This window comes from Bacillus rossius, chromosome 8 (assembly GCF_032445375.1).
Source record: "Bacillus rossius redtenbacheri isolate Brsri chromosome 8, Brsri_v3, whole genome shotgun sequence".
Classification (NCBI taxonomy): domain Eukaryota; kingdom Metazoa; phylum Arthropoda; class Insecta; order Phasmatodea; family Bacillidae; genus Bacillus; species Bacillus rossius.
The window spans coordinates 57221972-57245030 of NC_086336.1; the positions used below are offsets into that span (position 1 = coordinate 57221972).

Here is a 23059-nt window from a genome sequence, read left to right on the forward strand (position 1 = left end):
ATAACATGCCATGAAACAGATCTACTATTTGTAAGGAATGTGCCAATTTCGAGTTAAAGAGCTAAAAAATTTTCAGAGAAAATTTCTACATGATTTATATTCTGTGTGCGTAAAAAAAAATGTAAGTTAGCAAAAGAACTTAAAATAAGTGTTACATTTCTTTAATTTAAGAAGTTCACACTACCACACAAATAATTCAGAAATCAAAGTCAAATAAATGCAAGCATGTCTTAGCGAAAACACTTTAATGCCACTTAACAAATTTTGACTGTACAAAATATTTTTCAAATTATAATAAACCATTTGATTGCTTACACTATTTCATCTATTGAGGTAACACAAAGTACACATTTACCCATTTTGTTCAACTTCAAATTATAACATTTCATACAAGAGATTGTAAGAAATGTTTTAAGTATTTAATCCAAATAATGACCCTGCACACTGGATAAACAAACGTCGCTAACACAGCATCTACGGAATAAAATTATGAACATGAAGGTCTTGTATAAAAACTGAACTACAGTATTTTAAAATGACTTTGCACTACCGAATATTGTTTAAAAAAAAAAAAAAAACATTTACAGTGAGCAACAACATTTTTAATGTTACATCAAACATTTATGCAAGAATTAAAAAAGGAAACATTTGAAATGTCGTATAGCTTGCATATTATTGTACCATCACTGATGGTCGTCACAACCCTCTTTGCTGCAAACCATGTTACAAATACTGCTTTAAGCAAGAGTTGAACTTTTACTGCAGTAAGTGCCACAGTTCTCTTCCGAGCCTCGCTCTTCAACAGTTCGTGAAATATATTAGAAGAATAGTAAGCATAGTTACAGGATTTGTCTGAAACCATGATGTCGTTACACGTGACAAACAGGTTTCTGAAGTACCGACCGCACGACTAGAAAAAATGTGAGCACCAAGTATAACTAATTCAGTTAGTACTGACCTAATGCTTCCACCATTGAACACCACATACAATGAAGAAAATACATGCCCATACCTATACAACCAGGGCTATTTAAAAATGTTTTAACATATATACAATAAAGCAGAATGACTCCAATTTTTATAATTTAGCCTAACCTGTTATATATCTAAATTATACATTACTAAATTTTCAAGAAATGGATTTTGAAATGTGTGTGAAATGCAAAGTGCAAAGCGAATGTTTTGCTATCCATGCAAAGATATCAAATTTAATAGCAAATATTTTTTTCCTCTGAAAATTTAAATTAATAATTTAAATTTTTTTATTTGTTTGAATAAAAAAAATATATTTATATTTTAATGTAGAGTGAAATCACAATAGTAGTATTGTGAGATGATCTGCATACTTTCAAATATGTAGAAGCTTTACTAGATAACTCCCCAAAAAAGCTATATTACACAATAAACAGTCAAAATTATGTTTGTCCATTTCGCCTGTTTTCTGAAGTTGTACAATAGAGATGTTTGTTCATTACAAATTTTTTAACAGTGTATTTGTATATTAAGGCGAACTTGCATGCCTCTTTCTAACTAACGAAGTGAAGCTCGATAAGGCTGAGTTTCTGCAAACACTGAATATGTTCAAAGAGTACATCGCAAATCAGTAACTAAGGCTAGATGCAAACAGTGCCAATTTAGAACATATAATACAGACTTCAGAACATGCATATACAGTAGAGCACCCCTCAACCGTAATTCCCACAAACGGAACTCCCGATATCCGGAACAATTTTCCAAAAAAAAATTAAAACATTACAAAACATCTCCAAAACATTTCCGCACTGGAACGAGGCGTTTTTGTTTTTGCCTGACTGTACATGTCTTGTAAGCGCGCGCGTGCATGTCTGTCAGAGAGCTAATTATAGCCAGTCTTTCCCGCGCATTGCGTAAATACACCGCTGGTTTTCGCGTCGGACGTGAATTACTATAAAAATGTTTATGCTGTAAGTAGTTTTATTGTTTCACTATGTCAAGTAAACGGAAAATTCCGGCCAGCTCGAGAGTACACACGCTGACACACGTGATAGCCAGTAACATTTACTTCCAACGTGTGATGCTTTCAGTTTGTAGACAATAATTTAGTGTACAAATATGTATTATGTACATATTTATACGTTAATATATGGTTAAACAGTCTACATTTACCTGTATTTTTAAACGAGATGCTTGAAGTGTTATTCTTGTGTATGTGAAATGTAAACTGTGCAACTGTGCGTGGCAGTGACTATACACTCTCCAGGAAGTGTGAATCACTAGCACATCAACACAGAAGTAACATAACACTGCAGCTGTAGGCCTACTACCTCCCCCCCCCCAACCCTCTTATCCTCTTCGCTCACGCATGCACCCACCCATAGAGATAAGAAACACCCGCTTGCCAGCTTGCTTAAATGAACAATGAAGGTCATTCAACCAGCTTGGAGGCCGGCCCTACCGCAACTCCCCTTACCCGGAATTTTCCCATAACCGGAATAGACCTCCCCCCAATGATTCCGGTTGAGGGGTGCTCTACTGTACTGCAAATGTAAGCTTTTTTTTACAAACTCTTTTAACATGGAGACAAATTTTATAGTAAGAGATTGATAGTTTTGAGATAGTTGAAATAATCTCCAACACTGCGGCTCTCTGCGAAATGTAGTCTCAAGCACAGTAACACAGGCTAAATACAGCCTAGCACAGAATACAAGAAATTTTGTGCCTTGCGTCAAATGCTAGATATTTGATATATGCTCTTCAGTTTTTTTTTCTGTTGTCATCAGCAACAGCTCACCAAAGCTAACTGTTTCAGTGAAATGTAAATCCACCTTGTTACATGTGTGCCAAAGTGAATGCACGACCACTGTACCTTACGTTGATTCATAAATTGCATCCATGGCTAGACAAACACACCAGCTAGCTTATGTAATCAGGTACTATTGTATTTCAACAGCCTTTGGAAAGCAACACTCGCTGCAGTACATCATTCAAAACATTCACGCAGCTGAAACGCAAGTGGGCAGTTTTTTTATGGACCCGTGCACAGCAGAAACAAAGACGATCCCCTTGCCACAGCGGTTGTGTACTTATACAACAAAAAATAAGGGTGCTGACTTGGCCCTGCTTGCCATTTAAAGTGCTTTGGTGATTATATCCTCCAGTGCCCTGAACAGAAGTGGCAAACTTACGGTCCAGGGATACCACTATTGAGCCAGCTGCTCCGAGTTGTAAAATAGGTCAACTGTTTGATCACAACAATGGTTGTGCTCGCTGAAGTCATAAGCTGAGATCTGCAAGAATTAATCTAAGTACAAAGGCAAATTCTGAACTGGCGGTTTATTACAAGTTCCTCAGAAAGGCGTTCTCGATAGTTAAATTACGATTATCGGACAATTTATTGTGTTTGGGTATTCAAACTTACGTTTAAGTCTTGATTCGTACTTGACTGCATGATTGACAACTCGCTTTCAAACAGGGCGGATTGGAAGCATGGTAGCAACTGTTGTGCCTAAGCTGAATATTCAAGCGCTAACTTTCAGGCACTATTCACAATATTAATCGAGTAAAACAAAACTCACTTATAAAGTTATAAAAGTAATTATTTTTCTAGTATATACAAGAGAATTATACTACAGTTTAAGTGCAAGGCGGTTCTCGGTTAGATTCTTAGGTAAGGCAAAGGTTGTAAATTTGTGTTGACTCGATTTGTCACAAAAATGTATCAAAGTCAATTAATAGTTGTCAAATCATACAAATGAATTTCCATAAAAAGTCATGAAGGTGAAGAAAATTACCAAGCCAAATGCTTAAAATTATTAAAATTACTTAAATATGAAACTTAAATGTTCTATGATACTCTTTTCTCCAAAATAGTGTTATTCTGACAGATAGATACATGATGCACTTTTACAATATAATGATTTTAAAAAAGCATGTCTATCTTTTTGGAACAAATAAATTAAATATGTTAAGTATTTCTGAGATTGAAAAATGTTCTAAGGTCATAATATAAAAATGAATAACTAATAACAGTTGCCTCTTTTTTAAAAGTTAACTTTTTCCAATATTTTTTTATTAGATTGTGGTACAAACATCACGCCAAATGAATTACTTTAGTTGAATTTAATATTTAAAAGAAAATATATTTGTCATTACAGCAAAGTTTTGATTAAAAATGCTGATTGCGTAGTTTCACGATTTTAATTGCATTTCGGTGCTTAATGGTTTACTAACTTGAATTTTGGTGTTATGTATATGTTACACTGACAAACTTTTTGGTGCTATTTAAGTTTTATCGCAATTGACCATATTATCTTGTCACTGTGCATTAGCAATATAATATGCTGTTGTGCATTTTTACATTATATGACCATTTTGTAAGAATGGAGTTGGTAAAAATTGCTAAAATTTTGTAATAAATTATATTTAAATTTTTTTTAAAAAAGGTGTCACTAATATTGTTGTCTGAAACACTCAGGACAGAGAGAGAGAGAGGGGCAGAAAAGAAGTGTTAGGAAATCCTTAGACCCAGTCATTGCCAAGAGAGCAAGTCCACATACAGACGAATTGCTTAGAAGAGAACTTAAACAGTTCTCGGTCAACTGCTTGGTTATGATTGGTAAGCGAGCAGTCTGTTGGAACTGATATCAATATTAGGATCAAATACCCGAGAAACTTGTAATAACCCCCTGTACAGTAGTAAATGCAACCTACATATGTAAAGCTTTACAGCCAAAAATTCTTTGCCAACATTCCCGAAGGACAAACAAACAAGTTCGCCAAACACATGTGTTTCAGCTGAGGTAGGCTTTGTTAAGAGGCAAAGTGACTTGTATCTCTGGTATGCTATACGCCTGGCCACAAAAAACTTCCACTTACCTCAAAGATGCAGCCAATGGGTGGCTTCTTAACACTTTGTGCCAAGCATCCCACATATGCATCATTTTACGTGAGCAATGTTAGCATGGACAAGCTGTGAGCTGAACTGAATACTATACACACAATTTTTGATTTGTACAAACGTATCTGAAAAACATTTTGAAAAATTACTAAAAACCTAAAAAGAAAATACTTCAGGCATAATGGAGATCTTTGGGTTCGTTTTCAATGAATTTTCGCATTTTTAATCCTATGGCACTCGGTGTCATACTCTGAACTCCAACTCCAATGCATGGCCAATGAAACTAAGGATGTCTGTTGTTTCTTCTATCTGTAAAATAAAAATAAAGAACATTTTAAAAATGTGAGCAAGTATTTCAGTACTCGCCAGAGATGTGTAACACATAACCTCGGTAGCGAGCAAATTCATGTGTTCTCATGTTGCAAATAAACTTATAAATATAAATTGCGTTATTGTATTTCTTGCGTAGTTTATAAACCCGGCCAAAGAAAAACGAAATGGCAATGTTCTGTGCTCTTCAATGAGAGCTTGTTAAGTATTTGCTTTTCAAGTACGTACTTTCTCCATCTGCCGCTATAATTCGCCGCCTGAATAGTAAACCTTGATTGCCACCATCACGTGCAAATGGCAACACGAAACAGAAGGAAATTTTTAACTATTAGAAACAGCTTTGATAAAAACTTGAAAAAAAAACCTAAACCTGACTTTGGAACCTGATTTTCGACAAGGAATTTTATTAAAATACTGAAGATCTTGTTAAATCTCACTAAACAGTTAATACTATAAAGATTAAGCACATATTAGATGACTATAAACTATATAAAAGTATCAGTTTGAACTATTATTAAGTTTTATTTTTTTAATACCTATGCAAATTAATTTCCTAATAAATGTAATTCATTTAATTTTAAGTAAAAATAAAGAATATAGGCCTGCCTGGTATTAAATATTCAATCCAATGGACTGCTATGTATTTGTAACAATAAGATAAACAAATAAAATGTATTCATATATATATTTACTTAAGCACAATTTATATAATCCAGTAATCTGTAATTAAAAAAAAAGTTTTTCAGTGAGAGCTTTGAACCACGTCAAAAATTACCCCTTGAGCTTATAAACCACGCGTTCTAACATTGCGTTATTGAGGCAGCTGGGGTTGGGAAGGAAACTAGTATCAACAGTGCAATGCCAGTTTTCTTAGGCCTTTTAAAACTTGGAATTACTCTTTTCTATGACTATTTTAGTCCACCAAATATATTCTGGGTAGTTTCACTGTAATAAAGATTCATTTGAAACACCATAACGTTTGGTATGTAACCTAATATTTACAAAGGTGAGTATATACAGGTTTTATTTTTGTGTCACATTTCCAGTCATAGACTTCCGTTCCATTTTTACCAATGTACTCTTACTAAATGCTGTATACCGAGCTAAGATGTTTACACATCAAAAGAAATGTCAAATACCACAGCAATGAAAGAACTGCTGTCCTTAACACTTGTAACTCAGGAGGATTTTGTCCATATTGTTTGTATATGGGAGAAACTAAACATTAATCTTTGAAAAATATGCCGAGCAAGCCTCACTACTACATTACACTATTTTCTGTTACTTGAGCTTAAAAAAAAACTTACTACTCAACTTGAAAATACTCTTATAGTCCGGTCAATTTAGCACATAAAATAGGAGTGCAGATACACAAATTCACAAAAGCTGAAAGTCAGTAAAATTGTTTAAAACATAATTATAAATAAAATTTAAAAAGTCCTCATCGATCCAGTACCTGGAAAATAATGGGTTTTTCGCGATTTTCAGCAAAATCGTAAGTTTTTTCATAAAATTAGCCCAGACAAAAATTGTAGATCATGTAATTATCTATAAAAAATGTATCATTACTTTTTTTTCCTAAGAGCCACCGTTTCTGAGATATAACGATTTAAAAAGTTGGAAAAGTAGAAATCGTCATAATATGCATAAGTACGCCACGTATATACATCACTTAAGCTGTAATATAAGTAAAAATAATTTTTTATTGGTGATTGTAACTTACCTATATAAAATATACATAAGAAGATCAAGAAGAAGAGGAAGCAGAAGTATTTGAATGTTATGGATCTGAAAAATAAATTTCTCTACTTTTTTTAAAAATTTATATTGCTTTTATCATTTTCAACCCTTGCTAATATCTGTTATAATGCAATAGTTTCAAATTAAACAGAATCACAACTGTGCCGGAAATTTGGTACTTCGACACATTTTTTTTCTTCTAATTTTATTATAATTTTAAATTAATTTTGGAAATTTTATTTGCTCTATAATTTGGTTACTAAAGGGCGATTTACACTTTGTTAGGCTGGTGTACTCCCCTAAGTTAAACTTTGTGCCAGTAGTCTGAAGCACCTTTCCCAGAGACGTATCTGATATTTTGCAGACCCAATACATTGTTGGCAGCTCGCTTAAAATTTCCCTCGCTTCCAGGCACGTCCCAGGCCTGTAACGTTACTTCACTTCATGACTAAAACCACCTACAGCAGCTCTGGACGAGCTGTTACCATTTCTCAGAGGCGAGCTGACCATAGCCTTTACTGTCACGAATACGTATTAGGTTCTCTCCTCGAAAAGCACGTCATGGACGCTTGTTCCCAGCGTCTTTGCGTTTTTCCCCTCTCTTTAGTTCTAAGAATACATCTAAGGCCAATGACAGGTCAGAAACCCCAGGTGACAGCGACCGTCTCCAAGGACGCCTTGCATAAAAAATGTGTGTGCCAAGATGGACCGCACACGATACCTAGCGGCAAATTCGCGAACCACCCAGCCAACTTACCCTGTAGGCCGCCAGAGTGTAGCACCGGACTGTCCCTTTAACCCTTGGTTTAAGCAGACGCCTTGGGCGAGTCGATTCTTTTATTTCAGACACCTCTCAACAGGTAGCGCTAAAGTCGGCCAGTGCTACCAACTTCGAGACATCAGTCAGAGTTTTTTTTATGACGCCCTCTCGGGGAACTTCGGAACCTTTCGGTCCGGACTCCCAGTCACCCCCTCCACTTTTGATTCAAGAGTTACTTTTAATTACGAGAATCGGTTCTCCGCGGGACACCGCGTCGCGATTGCAGACGGACCATTTCGCGATTATCGGCGAGTCGACGAGACACTGCAAGACTTCCATCCGGCCGCAACCGACAATGTAGTCGCATAAATAAGGGATGCTATCCCAATAATCTTTTTCAAGTAGTTTAGTCCGTCTGCGTAGTACAAAATGAAATAGTTATTTTTCTTTTAATTTTTTTTTGAAATGATGAAAACGACCGCGCCCAGCCGCGTAATCGCGGGATCCAGTTCCTGGCGAGAGACGCATCAGTAAACAGAAGCGAACTCCCCTGTCTGGTGAGTGACGATCCGCGACTTTCCCCAACCTCCCCTTAACTTTTCCTGGCATTTTCTGCCCCGTATACTGTCTGTGTTCAAGTTCTGATCAGTTTTGATTCGGACTGTTCCAGACAGGGTCCGACAGCCGGACGCCGAATTGGCATTTTCATCTCCCTTCCACAACAGGACACAAGCGCCCAGGCATCATGTACCCGCGTGATCTCCGGGAAACGAAGCCCCGACCTCCGGTGCTACTGTATCTTTTGACCCTTTTCTGAACTTTCTTTAAATTACGTCGTCAGATGCAGTTAATTAGATAAACATAATTTCTGGACTTTAAGTATATATCCTGGGATCGTTTAAACATTTTTGTGTTTTTTTTTATTGGTTTATGTATTTTTAGTAAATGAAACTTTTGATAATTCCATGTACGGCCGGCCAATAATTTTTTTTGAATATACCTAAGAGCTGTTTAAGAATGTAATTAATATTGTACGTTAATATTTTCTTGTATCTGTTATAAGCTTCCTCAGTATGGAGTAATTATATTTCAGACGGAATCACACCTTGTTTTTGTTCATTTCTAATAAACTGGTGAAACCTAAAGATCCACCCAGCAAGGCAAAGATGGTAATCAGACCATGGTTTGCTGCTACAAAAATAATAGCAGTTAGCATGGTTTGAACCTTGCTACACAACAGACCCGTGGAATAGGCCTACAGGGGAAACCACGTTAAAAAAAAAAGCGCTAAGTACACTACCTCATAGGTGGCGTGGAAAAGTGTTCATATTATGTATGACGATACTACTTTTCCAACTTTTTAAATCGTTATATCTCAGAAACGGTGGCTCTTAGGAAAAAAAGTATTGATACATTTTTTATAGATAATAATTACATGATCCACAATGTTTGTCTGAGCTAATTTTATTAAAAAACTTACCGTTTTGCTGAAAATCACGAAAAACCCATTTTTTTTACCTTTGACCTCAAGTAAATTTTTTTCCAGGTACCGGATCGATGAGGACTTTTTAAATTTTATTTATAATTATGTTTTGAACAATTTTACCGACTTTCAGCTTTTTGTAATTTTATGTATCTTCGGATGTCTAGATTGACTGGACTACTAGTTTTTGTACTACTTGACACAACTTAAAATATGATACTAATGCACCCCTAGTTTTGGAGTCAATAAAGTCTATTTGTATTTTAAATAATTAATTGTTTTTTTTTTTTTTTGGTCTGAAGATGGCGATCGTGGTGACTCGTGAATTTTTGCAATGGATTAATAAAAAAAATGTAAAATTCACTGTGTCTGAGAGACATTATTTCACTAATCAATCATCAACAGTAACATTTATTTTGGGAACCTAAATATTTTATTTTAATATTCTATCCAAATCTCTTGAAGTGTTTACGTATGTGCACCCTAGGTTAAATCTGAGCTACCCAGAGGATTGGATTATTACAAACTGTCTTCTTATTTGTTACCTCAGAACTCCAACGTACACAGAGTTATGTACGTATAATGCAGAGAGGATACTTACAACTTTACTCATTGGCTTGCCAGCACCATGACCACTCTTCGTATCCACATAAATCATAAGTGGATTAGTCTGCAAAAACAAAATTTATGAGCCTGATGAAAAAAAAATTTGTGCACATTTACAAAAACCTTTTGTGTACTGCAATCATTCATCATCAAAGGCACGCGTGCACACGCACACACACACACGCACACACACACACACACACACACACACACACACATGTATGTATACATATTTTTTTTTAGGAAAAAGTGCAAGGTAATCTCTGTGACTGCTAAGTTTTCATTGCTTACCTACTCTAATCTTCCGTAGCTACACATTTCATCACTTACACTGAAGGGGTTCATTTACAGGGCTGATTTCCTTAAAAAGTCTTTGATTCTATTAATTGCTTGGAGGCCCTTGAATGTTCTTAAATTTACTGTGCTTCTATAAAACTCCATAAAAAAAACATTTTTAATCTAGTCGCATGAAAACTAGAGTGTAAGGGATTTCAAAATTTGAGAAAAGTTTCAGGGTTACATTATTTTTTTTTTGTCTGGTGAAAAAAAAAATTAATTATATGAATATTATAGGGTTATTTAAGTGGAGTTTTTTATTTTACACATTCTGATAACTTAAATGTAGAGGACTTTTTTTGGAGCTAAAACAATTAACACACTACATATATAGGTTACTCACATTTCTTGGAAAAGAGAATAGTCCAATTTAAAAATAGATTAAAACTGTCAACAGTGATAAGGATGATGTGCCTATAAATCAGCCCCCCCACCCCCCCCCCCCTTTTTTTTCCAAGCCCACACATACACTGTGAGGTGTTGTTTATTATTTATAATTTTTTGAAATATGTAAATAAACCAAACAGGCAAAAGTTCAAAAACACATTCTTCTATGTGAATCAAAGTAAAACATAGAAAGAATTATCTTTATAAAGTAGTTGACAGGACCAATAAATTGGACACTACCTTATATAATAGGGTACTTCATGAAGGGGTTTGCCAAATGTTATACTGAGTAGCACCTTTGAATATATATACTGTATAGAAGTCGCCAGCCCAGGTTAAAATTTCTAATACGGTTTTGAGGTAGTTGGTTAATTCACCGCTGCAATCGCCACCATCTCTAGGCATCGACTTGTGGTGGTCCCTAGCGGACACGTGTCGAACTCTTCAAACACCCCTTCCCCCTCCCGTTGAACGACGTTGAGTTGCAGTGAATGATGGATGAGGGGTGCGGGGTATGACAGCGGGCGACAGCGCTGCGCTCTAACGTGTAAATAACAACTAAGACGATACAGGGCGTTACGGCAGCGCACTGAAGCGGTGAAGTTCCCAAGCTGCTCATCATACGCTTCTGAAAAACGTAGAGTAAATCCTATCCACTCGCGACTTCTATACAGTATATATATTCAAAGGTAGCACTGCATTACCTTACAATACTGTCTGGACGCGCCTAGGCTTCTGAAGGACACGGAATCAACAAGCAACCTGGCAGCTGGAGGTGTTACCTGTTTCTCCACGTGGCCGAGCGTGGCCTGCAGGGTCGCGATGAACTTGAGGGAGTGCAGCGGCACCACGCGGTCATCGTGGTCGCCCGTCAGCAGCAGCGTCGCCGGGTACTGCAACACGGGTACAAGTAGCAGAGGGAGCGTGCTACCACGACTCCATCTCTATGGTACATCGTGCTGAAATATGGTTCACTGCAGTGGAAATTGTGGAATGCAGAAGGGAACCAGGGGAGAAATTATCATAATGCTGTTTGTACAAGGGAGAAATATATTATTTTATTCCTCAATTTTTGAGTTCCATATTCAGATTCGGAGTGCTCTTTTCAAAATTGGACTTAAAAAAGTAGATTTGATCATCACTGGAGTACGTTTTTTTCCCCAAGAATAATTTTTTTTTATGATATTAAATAGAAGTCAAGATTCCATTTCTATGCCTAATTGAAACTGCACTCAAACACAAACACTTCCTCACTACTTTTCTAGTTATCACACGGGAGAGGAGTAGGGGCGTAGGAACCGGGGGGGACAGGGGGGACGTGTCCCCCCTGAACTTTTTGGGTGGAGGGGACTGTCCCCCCCAACTTTCTAGACCGTGGTATTTTTATTTTATAATATTATTCTGCCCAACTTTATTTTTAAATTCTACTCTCATCAAATTTTATCTTGGGGAAACAATAATAATTTTAACATCGATGTATCCAATGGTTAGATACAAAAACTGTTTATAAGCACTATTTTGCACTTTTAAAATCAAAATTTTCCGGTGGAGGACCCCCGGACCCCCCTCTTAGTAAGAGGGGAATGGGTTTACATGACATCAAAATCATTATTTGTCCCCCCCCAACATTATGAACACAGCTACGCCAATGGATGGTACCAACTGACACCCATCAGTGAAACCAGAACGTCCCGGTGGGCACTCACCTGCACATCGTCTTCAGCGACGTGGACGTTGTGCAGCGGAGAGTACTTGATCAGCGTTTCAAAGTGTTCAACATCATCTGAGCAGCCGTAATCAGTGGTCCACGCATGGCCGATTGTGAACTTGTGAAACCGCAGCATGTCGAATACACTGCACAGTCAACACGATTAAGTCAGTAACACAATCGTGACAAAACAAATTTCTAGAGACATAAAGAGAGAAGTGCTGTACCACATAATTCAGGGTGCACTTGCTTACAGCTCTAAAATATAATCTGACATCAGCGTCCACTTCTACACCCTTTCAAAAACGTACAATGAGCGGTGCCAAATTATACAACATCTTAATAAACTAAAATGAATATCTACATGTAGTGTCCTGCTAAAAGAAGGGCCTTCAACTGACCCTCAACTCAGGAGCTGGTGTTTTTGCAGCACTTGGGGGCTTCTGGCTATACCTGGCAATCGGGATTGAGGGTGTGTGTGTGTGGTGGTTCGTATTTACAGGTTAATTTTTCTGAACCATTGTCAAACCCAGACTCAACTCGACTAGAAAATTAACAAGTGTGGACTCAACTCAACTGGAAGGTAATTTTGGGTTGAGTTCTTAAAAATAGAACAGAGCTCAAGCAAATGCAAAAGAAAATTTTTAAGAATATTTTTATGCTCCTGGTGTTATTTTATCTTAATTTACCGGTAGTATTAAAAGTAAAATGGTTTAGATTTTGCATTATTGTGTGGTTACTTCACGGTTCGAGAAATATTTTTACCTTTACTGATAACAAATTAACAATTGAAATTGCAGCTCTCTAGTGTCTACTGATTCTTCCTCTCCAAGCCCTCCCTAGGCTCACCTGCCTCGGTGGGACATCTGTGAAGCCCAATGAACTCACCCCACCTCAGCGATGGCCGCCCCGAACAAGTCGGGACGCTGGTTTATGCAGGCGCCCACCAGTAGCCCGCCGTTGGAGCCTCCCTGGATGACAAGCTTGTTGGGGCTAGTGTAGCCCTCGGCTATCAGGTACTCTGCCGCCGACTGGAAGTCGTCGAAAACGTTTTGCTTGTTGTGAAAGCGCCCACCGTTGTGCCACGCCTCCCCGTATTCCCTGCAACAGACCAACCATGCCACCGCTAATGCGAGTCTTTTCTTTACAGCATTGCAGTACAGTTATGCACAATTCAGATCACTTTAAAACTAGTTTAAACAAAACAAATCACATCAATCTACTTTACAAGAAGGAATGCACATATTATCAGAATGCCTAATACCTAAACAGTTCATTTGCTGAGAGTTAAAAAAAGTATGTACATAAGGTATTTGTTTAACATTAGTAAATATTATGGGTGCACAAGCATTCAAAATGTAATTCACCATTCGGTCTATGGAAACAATAAAAATACTCACTCTCCTGCTAAATACAGGATTGGACAATTCTGGGGCGACAACTAAAACCCTTTGCCAACCCCCGAATTACCCCTATGTGAGATATGTACAGTATGACCTATCGTGCCACTATTTCCTGTTAGTTGAGCTTAAAATGAAAATAAAAACAAAGAAGAAAAAATATGGTGACCATTTGACTCAAAAATACTCAATTTTTTTTGCACTACTCGACAACAAATTATGCCATTCGTGCACCCCAAGTAAAAATGTGATATGTGATGTAACATACATTGAATGTCAACATAACTATTATATAGTGCTGGGCAAAGTTCGAAAATTTCGAACCGAACCGAACGTAAGGGTTCGGTTCGAAACCTCTTAAAATATATTCGAAAAACCGAACGTTCGTTTAAAAAATTACGTTTTTCTAATTTTTTAAACCCCATTTGAGAGCATCCACAAAACAGCACAACAAAATTCCATTACTTGTAATATTCAGACTTTTATCGCATAATCGTCGCATCAACAGTTTCAAGCGCAGACAAAATAAAAAAAAATTCTTATTAATCGTTGCATAACTCGCATAGCATTTTTTCATATAGGCACGCTTCGTTTTTTGTTTACTGTAGAGAATTTTGTATGCATTTCTCGTACTACGTAATATAAACTATCGTACAAATGCCAAAGATCTTGTATATTATACCTTTAACTATAGTCCATGTACGATAAGTGTTGTAAAATCACCAAAGATTGCATACCCCATACGTTAAAATAAAGCGCATGTACGAGAACTCTCGTATTTGGGAAAAAATTCACGTGATCAAGTTAACACAAGACAAATGCGGTAGGAAATGATTACGTAAATTACGCATTTTAAATTACTGGGATGTAGGTATTTATTTTCTTTGGCCTTTTTGGATATAACAGTCAGGTATAGTAAATATTAATTTAATCTTGTGTATTAAAAGTACTGGTCCAGTAAATTTTACAGTACGGTACTAAGTTGACTAGCATAGTCGCGGCAGCCATCATTATTTCTCGTGTTTTCTTTTTTCCGACGCAAATTTCTATAACCACACTTCTTACGTTACGTTTACAATATTATTGTTCTTGAGGTGATTTGCGATGAGCAGGCTTACGTCGTTTAAGTTTTCCAAATGTAGAAAAGATAATGACGACCCAGATGACCCAGAACTTGTCATGGTCGGGCAGAGAAATTTGACATCGGGCGGGCTCGGGCAAACTTGGTCGGGCATCAAAATCAGTTAATGAAATAAATTTTGAACATAAAATAGTCGTACTTAAGTTTGCATTGACAAGCCTGAACTGTTTTTATTTATTTACTATACCACACCAGTACCTAATGGTTACACTGATATGAAAGTTAAACATTAAACTAAAAAATAGAGTGCATATTAATCTTGGAAATAAAGTGCTTATTAACTAAATTGTTTTTGGGTAGTTGCTTGAAGGTTCATTGTCACTGCTGATTGTTTGACCTACACTTCCACTGGTATCCATTTTGGTAAAATAATGATATGAATTAAATACAAAACAATTCACGACCACTTTCTGCAAATGCCACGCAACTACGATGTGTGTAACTAAAGTCAGCATATAATCCTTCTCGCACACAGCAAGCAGCTCCACCGGCCTTGGAACACTACTTGTGACTATTGAGCATTGAGCATGCGCCGTGCGTTCGCGCGCGTGTGTGTGTGTGTGTGTGTGTGTGAGAGAGGCGGGCGACTAGCTGCATCGTTAGTAGGGATGGGGAATATTTACTGTACCGGTGACTTTGTCACGGCGACTGCAATGTCACGTGTCACGGTGGTGACTTTAGCTATAAGTAACAGGGCCAATGTCACGTCTCTTCGCGCTTGTCGCTGCGATGCGTGTCACGGGTCACGTGTCGCTACGAGTGTGTCACCGCGGTGCGAGTCGCTGCGGCGTGGGTCGCAGGTCGCTAAGAGTAACGGCGCGGTTGGCATGTCACGGGTCTCGTGTCACTGCGGTGCGAGTCACAGGTCCCTAAGAGTAACGGCGCCGGGAAATTAATGGTGACTTGCCGCAGCAGCAACACGTGACACACGAGTACTCTCTCGGCGAGGCAGCGACACTGGTGTGTCCAGTTACTCTGTTCAAAATCATTAAATGATTCACAAATTTTGTGAATCTGAACTAAATGTTATTGTCCAAATTTAAAAAAAAAAGCCAAACAAACACTGTTAATTCGGTGAAGTAGGATATTGCCAAGTTTTCGTGTTTTGCATATTATTAAAAAATGTGATGATTGTTATATTTTAATAAAAAAATATTTTATTTAAACATATTTATAAATAATATAGAAGATATTTATTTCATGTGTAAAAATGCATAGTTAATAATTCCAATAAACTATGAACTAATTTGGTTTATCAATGATTACATGTTGTATGTCACATATATAAAAATATACAATTATTAGGAGATTATGTTACACTATATTTATTAATAAAAAAACTCCGGTTTTACATTTTAGCAGCAAGGTCACTAACAGTGACAATGTCACGGTGACTTGACCCTGTGACTTTCATGTCACTGGTCACGGCGTGTCACAGGAACAAAATTTGTCACTGCTCCCATCACTAATCGTTAGTCAGCCAGCGAGAGTGTAACGGTAAATGTTGACCTTGACCACTTCCGCTTGCTGCAGGGCTCGCTATCTTATGTCTCCCCCTCCCACAAACACACTTGCTGACAGGGCTCGCTCCCTCTTCACCTTCTTTATCTTATCTCTCACGCACACTTACTTCACCGGCTGGTGCCGGGCGGCGGCGGCGTGGCGTGTTCCTGTAGCTGCCGCGTGTTCCAAACAAAGAAGCTTTGTTTATTTGCGCCGTGCAGTATTGCCGTTTTCCAAGGTGCCCGATATTTTCGGGCACTGAAATACCCGCCCGGAATTTCGGGTATACTTTATACCCGAAACACTGCCCGAAATTTCGGGTATCCGACCATCCCTACCCAGAACCACCCCAAAAAATGTCTAAAGTTTCTTCTGACGAGCAGCATTCGTCAAAGAAAACAGCAACTGCAGTCAGCGGGTTTTGTAATGTAGATAAGAAACCTAATTCTTCTTAGAATTTTTTTTAATGTCCTATTAAAAAGTTTTACTTATTAAAAATGTTAGGTTATGTCTACCACAAAAATATGTTATGTGGCCTTATGCTGAATGTTCGTCATCTTTATAATAATATATTTTTTCAAATGAAGGTTAGTGTACACTGAAAAAGGAAGATAGTCTTTTTGAAATTTAGATGGAACTTCTTCATGAATTAAAAGTTTGTTTGTTTGTTTGTGTGTGTGTGCGCGTGTGTTGCTGGACTTCTGACAACGGGAATAAAGTGTTAAACGCTTGTGTACAATTATTTGACTATACAAAATTTTTATAGACATATTTTATAATATTGTTTTTAAACATAAAAAAACTTTAAAGATAAAAGAAAGCTCCTGGGTTTTACAATAGCTTATAAAAATAAACAGTATATACGAAGCGCCACACACACCCTCCACCTCGAATGTTGGGTATGGCTAGAACGCCTCCAAAGTGCTGCAAGAACACCAGCCGAGGCACCCTGAATGTCGGCTGGATGCTGATGTTGAAGCCTCCGTAGCCGTACAGCAGGCACGGGCTGGATCCATTCTTCACCAGGTCCTGCATGTGGAAAATCCTTTCAGCGAACATAGGATTCGAGTTCTCTCCTGCGACAGAATACACTGAGCGCGAAATTACACCTTTAAAGTATTAAAGAGAAGTCTTGGTAAACAACATGCATAAAATAAAGTAGACAAGTTTATAATAAAAATATATACCGTATTTACTCGTGTATAGCGCGCCCTCGTGTATAGCGCGCACCACGATTTTTGCAACAAATTCCAAAGAAAAAAAAAATTAAATTTTTTTCCCATAAATAAATATTACTAACATTTTGTGGTACCTGTTAAGTAATTACTTATGAAACAAATGATAATTTAAATTGATGTGTGGTGATGCGTCAGGAAAATACTTAAACTCTGCTGTGTAGACGGAAGATAATGAAGCGCTTTATCGTACGTGGGAGGGAGGGAGGGAGGGAGGGAGGGAGGGAGGGAGGGAGGGAGGGAGGGAGGCAGGCAGGAACGGAGACGCTGAGGATTAGATAACTCACCGGTAGCAGCTGGGACGAGGAAGCGAAGGAAGTGGGAGAGGGGACCGGTGTCAACATTCTCTCTCTCTCTCTTTCTCTTTTATTTTACTAGCTGCGCTGGCTTTCTGTAGAGGGGGAGGTCTAAAAATAAACAAGAGACGTGGGAGCTTGCGCGCGCACGTGTGTGTGTGTGTGTGTTGTGAGCGTGTGTGCGCGAGAGACCAGGTTGTGTGCGTGCATGCGTGTGTGTGAGTGTGTGTGAAAGAGAGGCCTCGTTGCTTGTATATATGTGTGGGGGCTGGCCAGAAACGTCACCCGGCAGTTAACGACTTCCTCTCCTCCTCCCCGCCACACCCCCTCACTTTTTTTTTTCCCGTGTATAGCGCGCATCCTTATTTTTTTTCTTTACTTGAAGGGAAAAAAGGGCCCCGCTATACACGAGTATATACGGTACATTTAAAACTATATTACTTTCCAACTAAAAACATTCCAGTAAAAGCATACTAAACTTTCCAAATAAATGTTATCATTTCTTCATTGGTTAAGCATTCAAGAAATGAATGAATGGGTTTGGCTGTTCTCAACGTAGAGGTTATTTAAGACATTGATGAGTGATTGCTAAGTTGTGGTAGGTATCTTTGCGTCTGGCGAAGTTCTAATGCTACCTTGATGTACCAGATTAAGCACGCAGTACATCCAGCACAAAGTGATATCACTAACCTTTCTGTGCACGAGAAACATTGGTATCCGTGCCCCATCTTTACTGGAGTAGAATTTCTGAGTTGCTAAGAACGGTGATGCATCAAAACCCTTCAGCTCAGTATTACGAAGAACCTGGAAAAAAAAAAAATCATATTTGAAAAGATAAATTCATGGTTACACAAACATTGTAACACATCATAATTTAAATTTATGATAGATTCATAGATGTACAATATTTGTGGACATACAATAAAGTTATACATATTTGCTAACAAATACAAGTGATCTGATTGATTCAAGTTGACAAAAAGTATATAACAGTACCATAATATTGAATTAAAAACTTTAAATATATTTTATCCAAAATATACAAAAAGGAGTAAGTACCTACATAATATAATTTATGACTTCCAACTAGTTATAAATATCACACTAATGTGTGTTCACTCTTTGGGCGAGAAGCACTAACATTTCGAACGAGAACTCGAATTTGACTGTCCGCTGCATGCACCGTTACATCGCCCGAGTCAGCGTGCATGCTCTCTCTCCTCCTACATCTCTCAGACCCCGAGGACACTGAACCGTATCTGACCGTGCTGTTCGCACACCACGCAACACGGACAACTATAACTCTCCTTGAAACAGGCAGTGACCATTGGAAGGCAGCCAGGTAAAGATTAGATACGTAACTCAATATAAAAAACTACCACCTTCGATGCTTACACACATTCAACCAACACTGGCCTCCAAGTGTGCTTGTGCTGTTGCTGGCTTGTGTTCCCGAGGAAGGTGGATTTTGGCTTTGCACAACAGTTGATTTCAAACTTAGATTTAAAATAACGTTGTATTTAGTAGTGATGGGTCAAATCCAAATTTTCTTGAATCAGAATCTTAAACTCTAATCTTAAAGAGTATCTCGAATGTACCCCTCAAATCCAAATCTTATGTCAGAAGGTAAAAAAATAAAATAATGTCCAAAAGATGAAAAAAAAAAAAAAAAAAAAACTAACTATGGTGTATAACATTTAACCCTTTAAATGTTTGTTACACAAACTAAGTTTAAGTTTCCAGAATAAATACTTATTGTAATTTTATTTATATAATTACATGTTAATTATATAAAACTATCTTAGGGAAAGGTTACAGGATAGGTGTGAATAAAACAAATTTAACTAGTAAAAGTCTGAGGTTATCAATGTCAACTTTTTTAGATCACTTTATTCCCTCAAATATTTTACTTCAAAACTTTTTCCTCAAAAATTGAATCCTTCGAATACTAATGATCTGATGGTGAGAATTTGATTGGCCCATCCCTAATATTTACAAATTAGCTTTAAAAAACTAAACATATAAAAAAAAATTTGCTTCAAAAAACATGTATTTCAATAATTTGAACCAACCAAACTAAAATACAGTAGCACATTAACAAAAAGTTTGATTTATGCTGCATTCCTAGCTATCTGAGTTACAATCAACAAGGTTTTACTGTAATAACATATTTAATTCATTTTGACAATATAATAATTAAAAAAAATCTTTTAGAAAATAATAGCTACTTATGTTACCTAGAAAATAAAAAAAACGTGAGTTATTATAACAATACTTCCAAGTCCAACCAAACCACATTGCAACTATTAACACACAAACTTTGCTAACAATAATGCGATGGCAAACTTAATTATTTTCATTTAAAAAAGATTTTCAGGTACCCATCTAGTCAGTTGTGCATCAAGAATTTAAAAAAGTCATGTATCAGAAGTGAGTGCAATTTTTCTACGTTATTTTTTTTTCCCCAGACATTAACTCCTGTGTACGAAACAATGCAATTGTACAAGTGTGATCAACCGCCTGCCGAACGTCGCAGCACGGAGCTACTGTAAAGCAGTCACCTTGGTGACAGGGGAGCCCGCCGAGAGGTCGCAGTGGTAGATGACGGCCGGAGTGAGGAACGAAGTGAACAGGTAGAACATCTCGCTGTAGCGCCGCTTGCCGGAGAACTGGGTCACCGTGCCCAAGCTGAGGGGAAGCGCAGACAGCTGACTGCCTGTCTCCAGGTCGCACAGCACCAGGTGACTCTGGAACCACCAATCACCCCACGGGTTTAATAACGTTCGCAGGCTTTCACGGCCATTGTCCGAAGTAGCTTGGCTTCAGGGGTTGTAGCCGCGTCCTTTGCCGAATAATTCAGCGACGTTTCGGTCTACATTGCAGTCGCCGTCATTGGGAAGCAGTTACCTACAGCAATGTCGACCGAAACGTCGATGAAATATTCGCCAAGGACGCGGCTACAACCCCGAAGCCAAGCTACTTCACACACAGGTTTCTTTAAAACAACACAAAATATTCCCTCCCACAGAAATAACTGACCGCAAAAATGTAAAGACCATTCCTGACTTATTTAAACCACTGTACTTGTAAAGCTAAAAATAAATAGAATAAAACATACTTATTGTAAGGTTCACCAAGTTATGTTTAGTTTACATACTTCAAACTCAGTGCCAAGTTTACAGATTTATTTCGGGGAGGCCTATTACGTCCTTTCAAGAGATGCTGTCTGACCCTTAGCTAACTACCGTGTTTTCTTGTATAATCGTCGCACATTTTATTCTAAAATCAAGTTTGAAAAGTAGGGGTGCAAAGATTATGCGGAAAAAAATTTTTTGTTAGGTAAAGTTATTCATAAAAACAAAACCAGTTCATGGAAAGTACGTTTATTTAAAAAAAAGGTGGAGTATACAAGAGCACGCCAAACAATCAATATTAATAATGCCTTAAACAAAAACCTTTCTTCAACTTTAAATAGAAAAACGAAAACTCTAACGCGAACGCAAGCCACTTGAATCTGACGTGAACTTATGTGTCGTAGTACACACTTGCCACGAAAGAATGCGGGCTATCAAATGTAGTTAACTCGGCACCTGACAGAGAGCGCGCGTGGTATGCACTCGGCGAGATATCGATATTCGACTACGTGCACGCGCTCTATACGGGAAGCAACATAACCAAACATGAATGATGCGCTGGCTACATTTTTATAAGCGATATTCCGCGGTAAGGCAGACGATCAGATAAAGGAAATAACGTTTAAAAAGTCTTTAAAAGAAAATTTACACGTCAGAAAACTTTGTATTTCCGTTAATTAAATAAAGAAGTGGTAATGACCGAAATTAAATTTTATATTATACCTACACCGCGGCTACGCAGACGATCAAATAAAGGAAATAACGTTTAAAAACGTCTTTATAAGAAAATTTACACGTCAAACAACTTCGTATTTTTCCGTTAATTTATTAAGTAAGTGGTAATGACCGAATAAATATTAGATTCTACTTTAAAATACATTGTTTTATAAGAAAGATACCTACACAAAGCGCTCGGCATCTACTAGCGGGACCAAAAACATCATGCGACGTTTACGCGAGAAGTTTTTTTATCCCAATTTTGACAGCCTAAAATATGGTTGCGACGATTACGCGCGTGCGAAGATTATGCAATAAAACACGGTATGTACTCACAATACTAGTATTACCTACTACAATGTTCACAGAAACAGTGCGACATGCCCATCTAATGCAACATGCACTTAGCTACATTACGAGCAGCGGGCGCTCACCGTCACGTCTCGTATGTAGCACACGACCATCTTGTCGCCGGCGATGGGCGCCACCCAGTCCAACACGTCCTTCTCCTGTCCCCGCAGCACCGAGCGCCAGTGCCGGGGCTCCGGCCGGTCCAGGTTCATGGCGACCAGCTGGTAGTTGGGCGCATCTTTGTTGGTGCGCAGGAAAACAATCCTGCCGTTGTTGGTCACGTACTGCAAGCACCATCAGCTACAAGCTCACAACCAACCAACCAAACAGCCTACAACCATCTTATAACTTCATACTCAAGTTCACACCCATGGTAGGTACACATACTTTTACTCAGATGACATCATCACTAATTGAGACTACCACCATGTTACAGTATTATATTAGAACTGTAATAAAAATTTTAAAATAATATTCTGACATCAAATTCTTTATTTTTTTGTGCAAGTAGCAACTGAAAATGTACATTGTGTGTATATGTATACTGCTGATAAGCAGCACCTGTTACAAGCGCAGATTTTTTTTGTAGGTAATAATAAAAATAGAATGTACAGCTGATTTCAGTCTATTACTGCATTTCAGAAATGACTTCAGGAAAGGAAGTGCACAGATATTTAACCTCGAAAAATTAATATAAATAAACGGGAATTAAAAACACGACTATTCTTGCAGACAGGATACATTAGAAATAGGTAGGGCCAAGATTATATGGTGAATCGCGAAATTGCGAAATTTTCCGCGAATTTGTATGGAAAATGCGAAAAAAGCGATTTTTAAGAAAAACCGCTAAATAACACCGAAATTACACAATACAAGTCTCTTATATTTTAATGTGAAAAGCTTGATAGTCACGACATTCCCGGGTCCTGGTTGATAATCTGGAAGAATTTCCTGCCTTGCATTTCTACGTGCTTCCTCTTATCAGCTTTAGGGCACCGTCTGGTCAGCGTGTGTGTTAGTGAAGCAGGATGATAAGAGCGACGCTCAATGGTAGTT

General features: G+C 37.8%; 1 protein-coding gene across 1 annotated transcript in view; it reads right to left on the reverse strand.

Moving 5' to 3' along the window:
• Window positions 1–228: 228 nt before the first annotated feature.
• LOC134534989 (prolyl endopeptidase) overlaps window positions 229–23059 on the reverse strand; it is a 37174-nt gene continuing 14343 nt past the window's right edge. Inside the window, exons 8-16 of the mRNA XM_063373782.1 lie at window positions 22087–22287; window positions 20363–20548; window positions 18492–18605; window positions 17151–17299; window positions 13115–13327; window positions 12225–12372; window positions 11301–11411; window positions 9791–9859; window positions 229–5185 (exon numbers count right to left, since the gene is read on the reverse strand). Of these exons, the coding sequence (XP_063229852.1) occupies window positions 5120–5185; window positions 9791–9859; window positions 11301–11411; window positions 12225–12372; window positions 13115–13327; window positions 17151–17299; window positions 18492–18605; window positions 20363–20548; window positions 22087–22287 (1257 nt within the window). The 3' untranslated portion in view covers window positions 229–5119. The remainder of the gene's footprint in view (window positions 5186–9790; window positions 9860–11300; window positions 11412–12224; window positions 12373–13114; window positions 13328–17150; window positions 17300–18491; window positions 18606–20362; window positions 20549–22086; window positions 22288–23059) is intronic.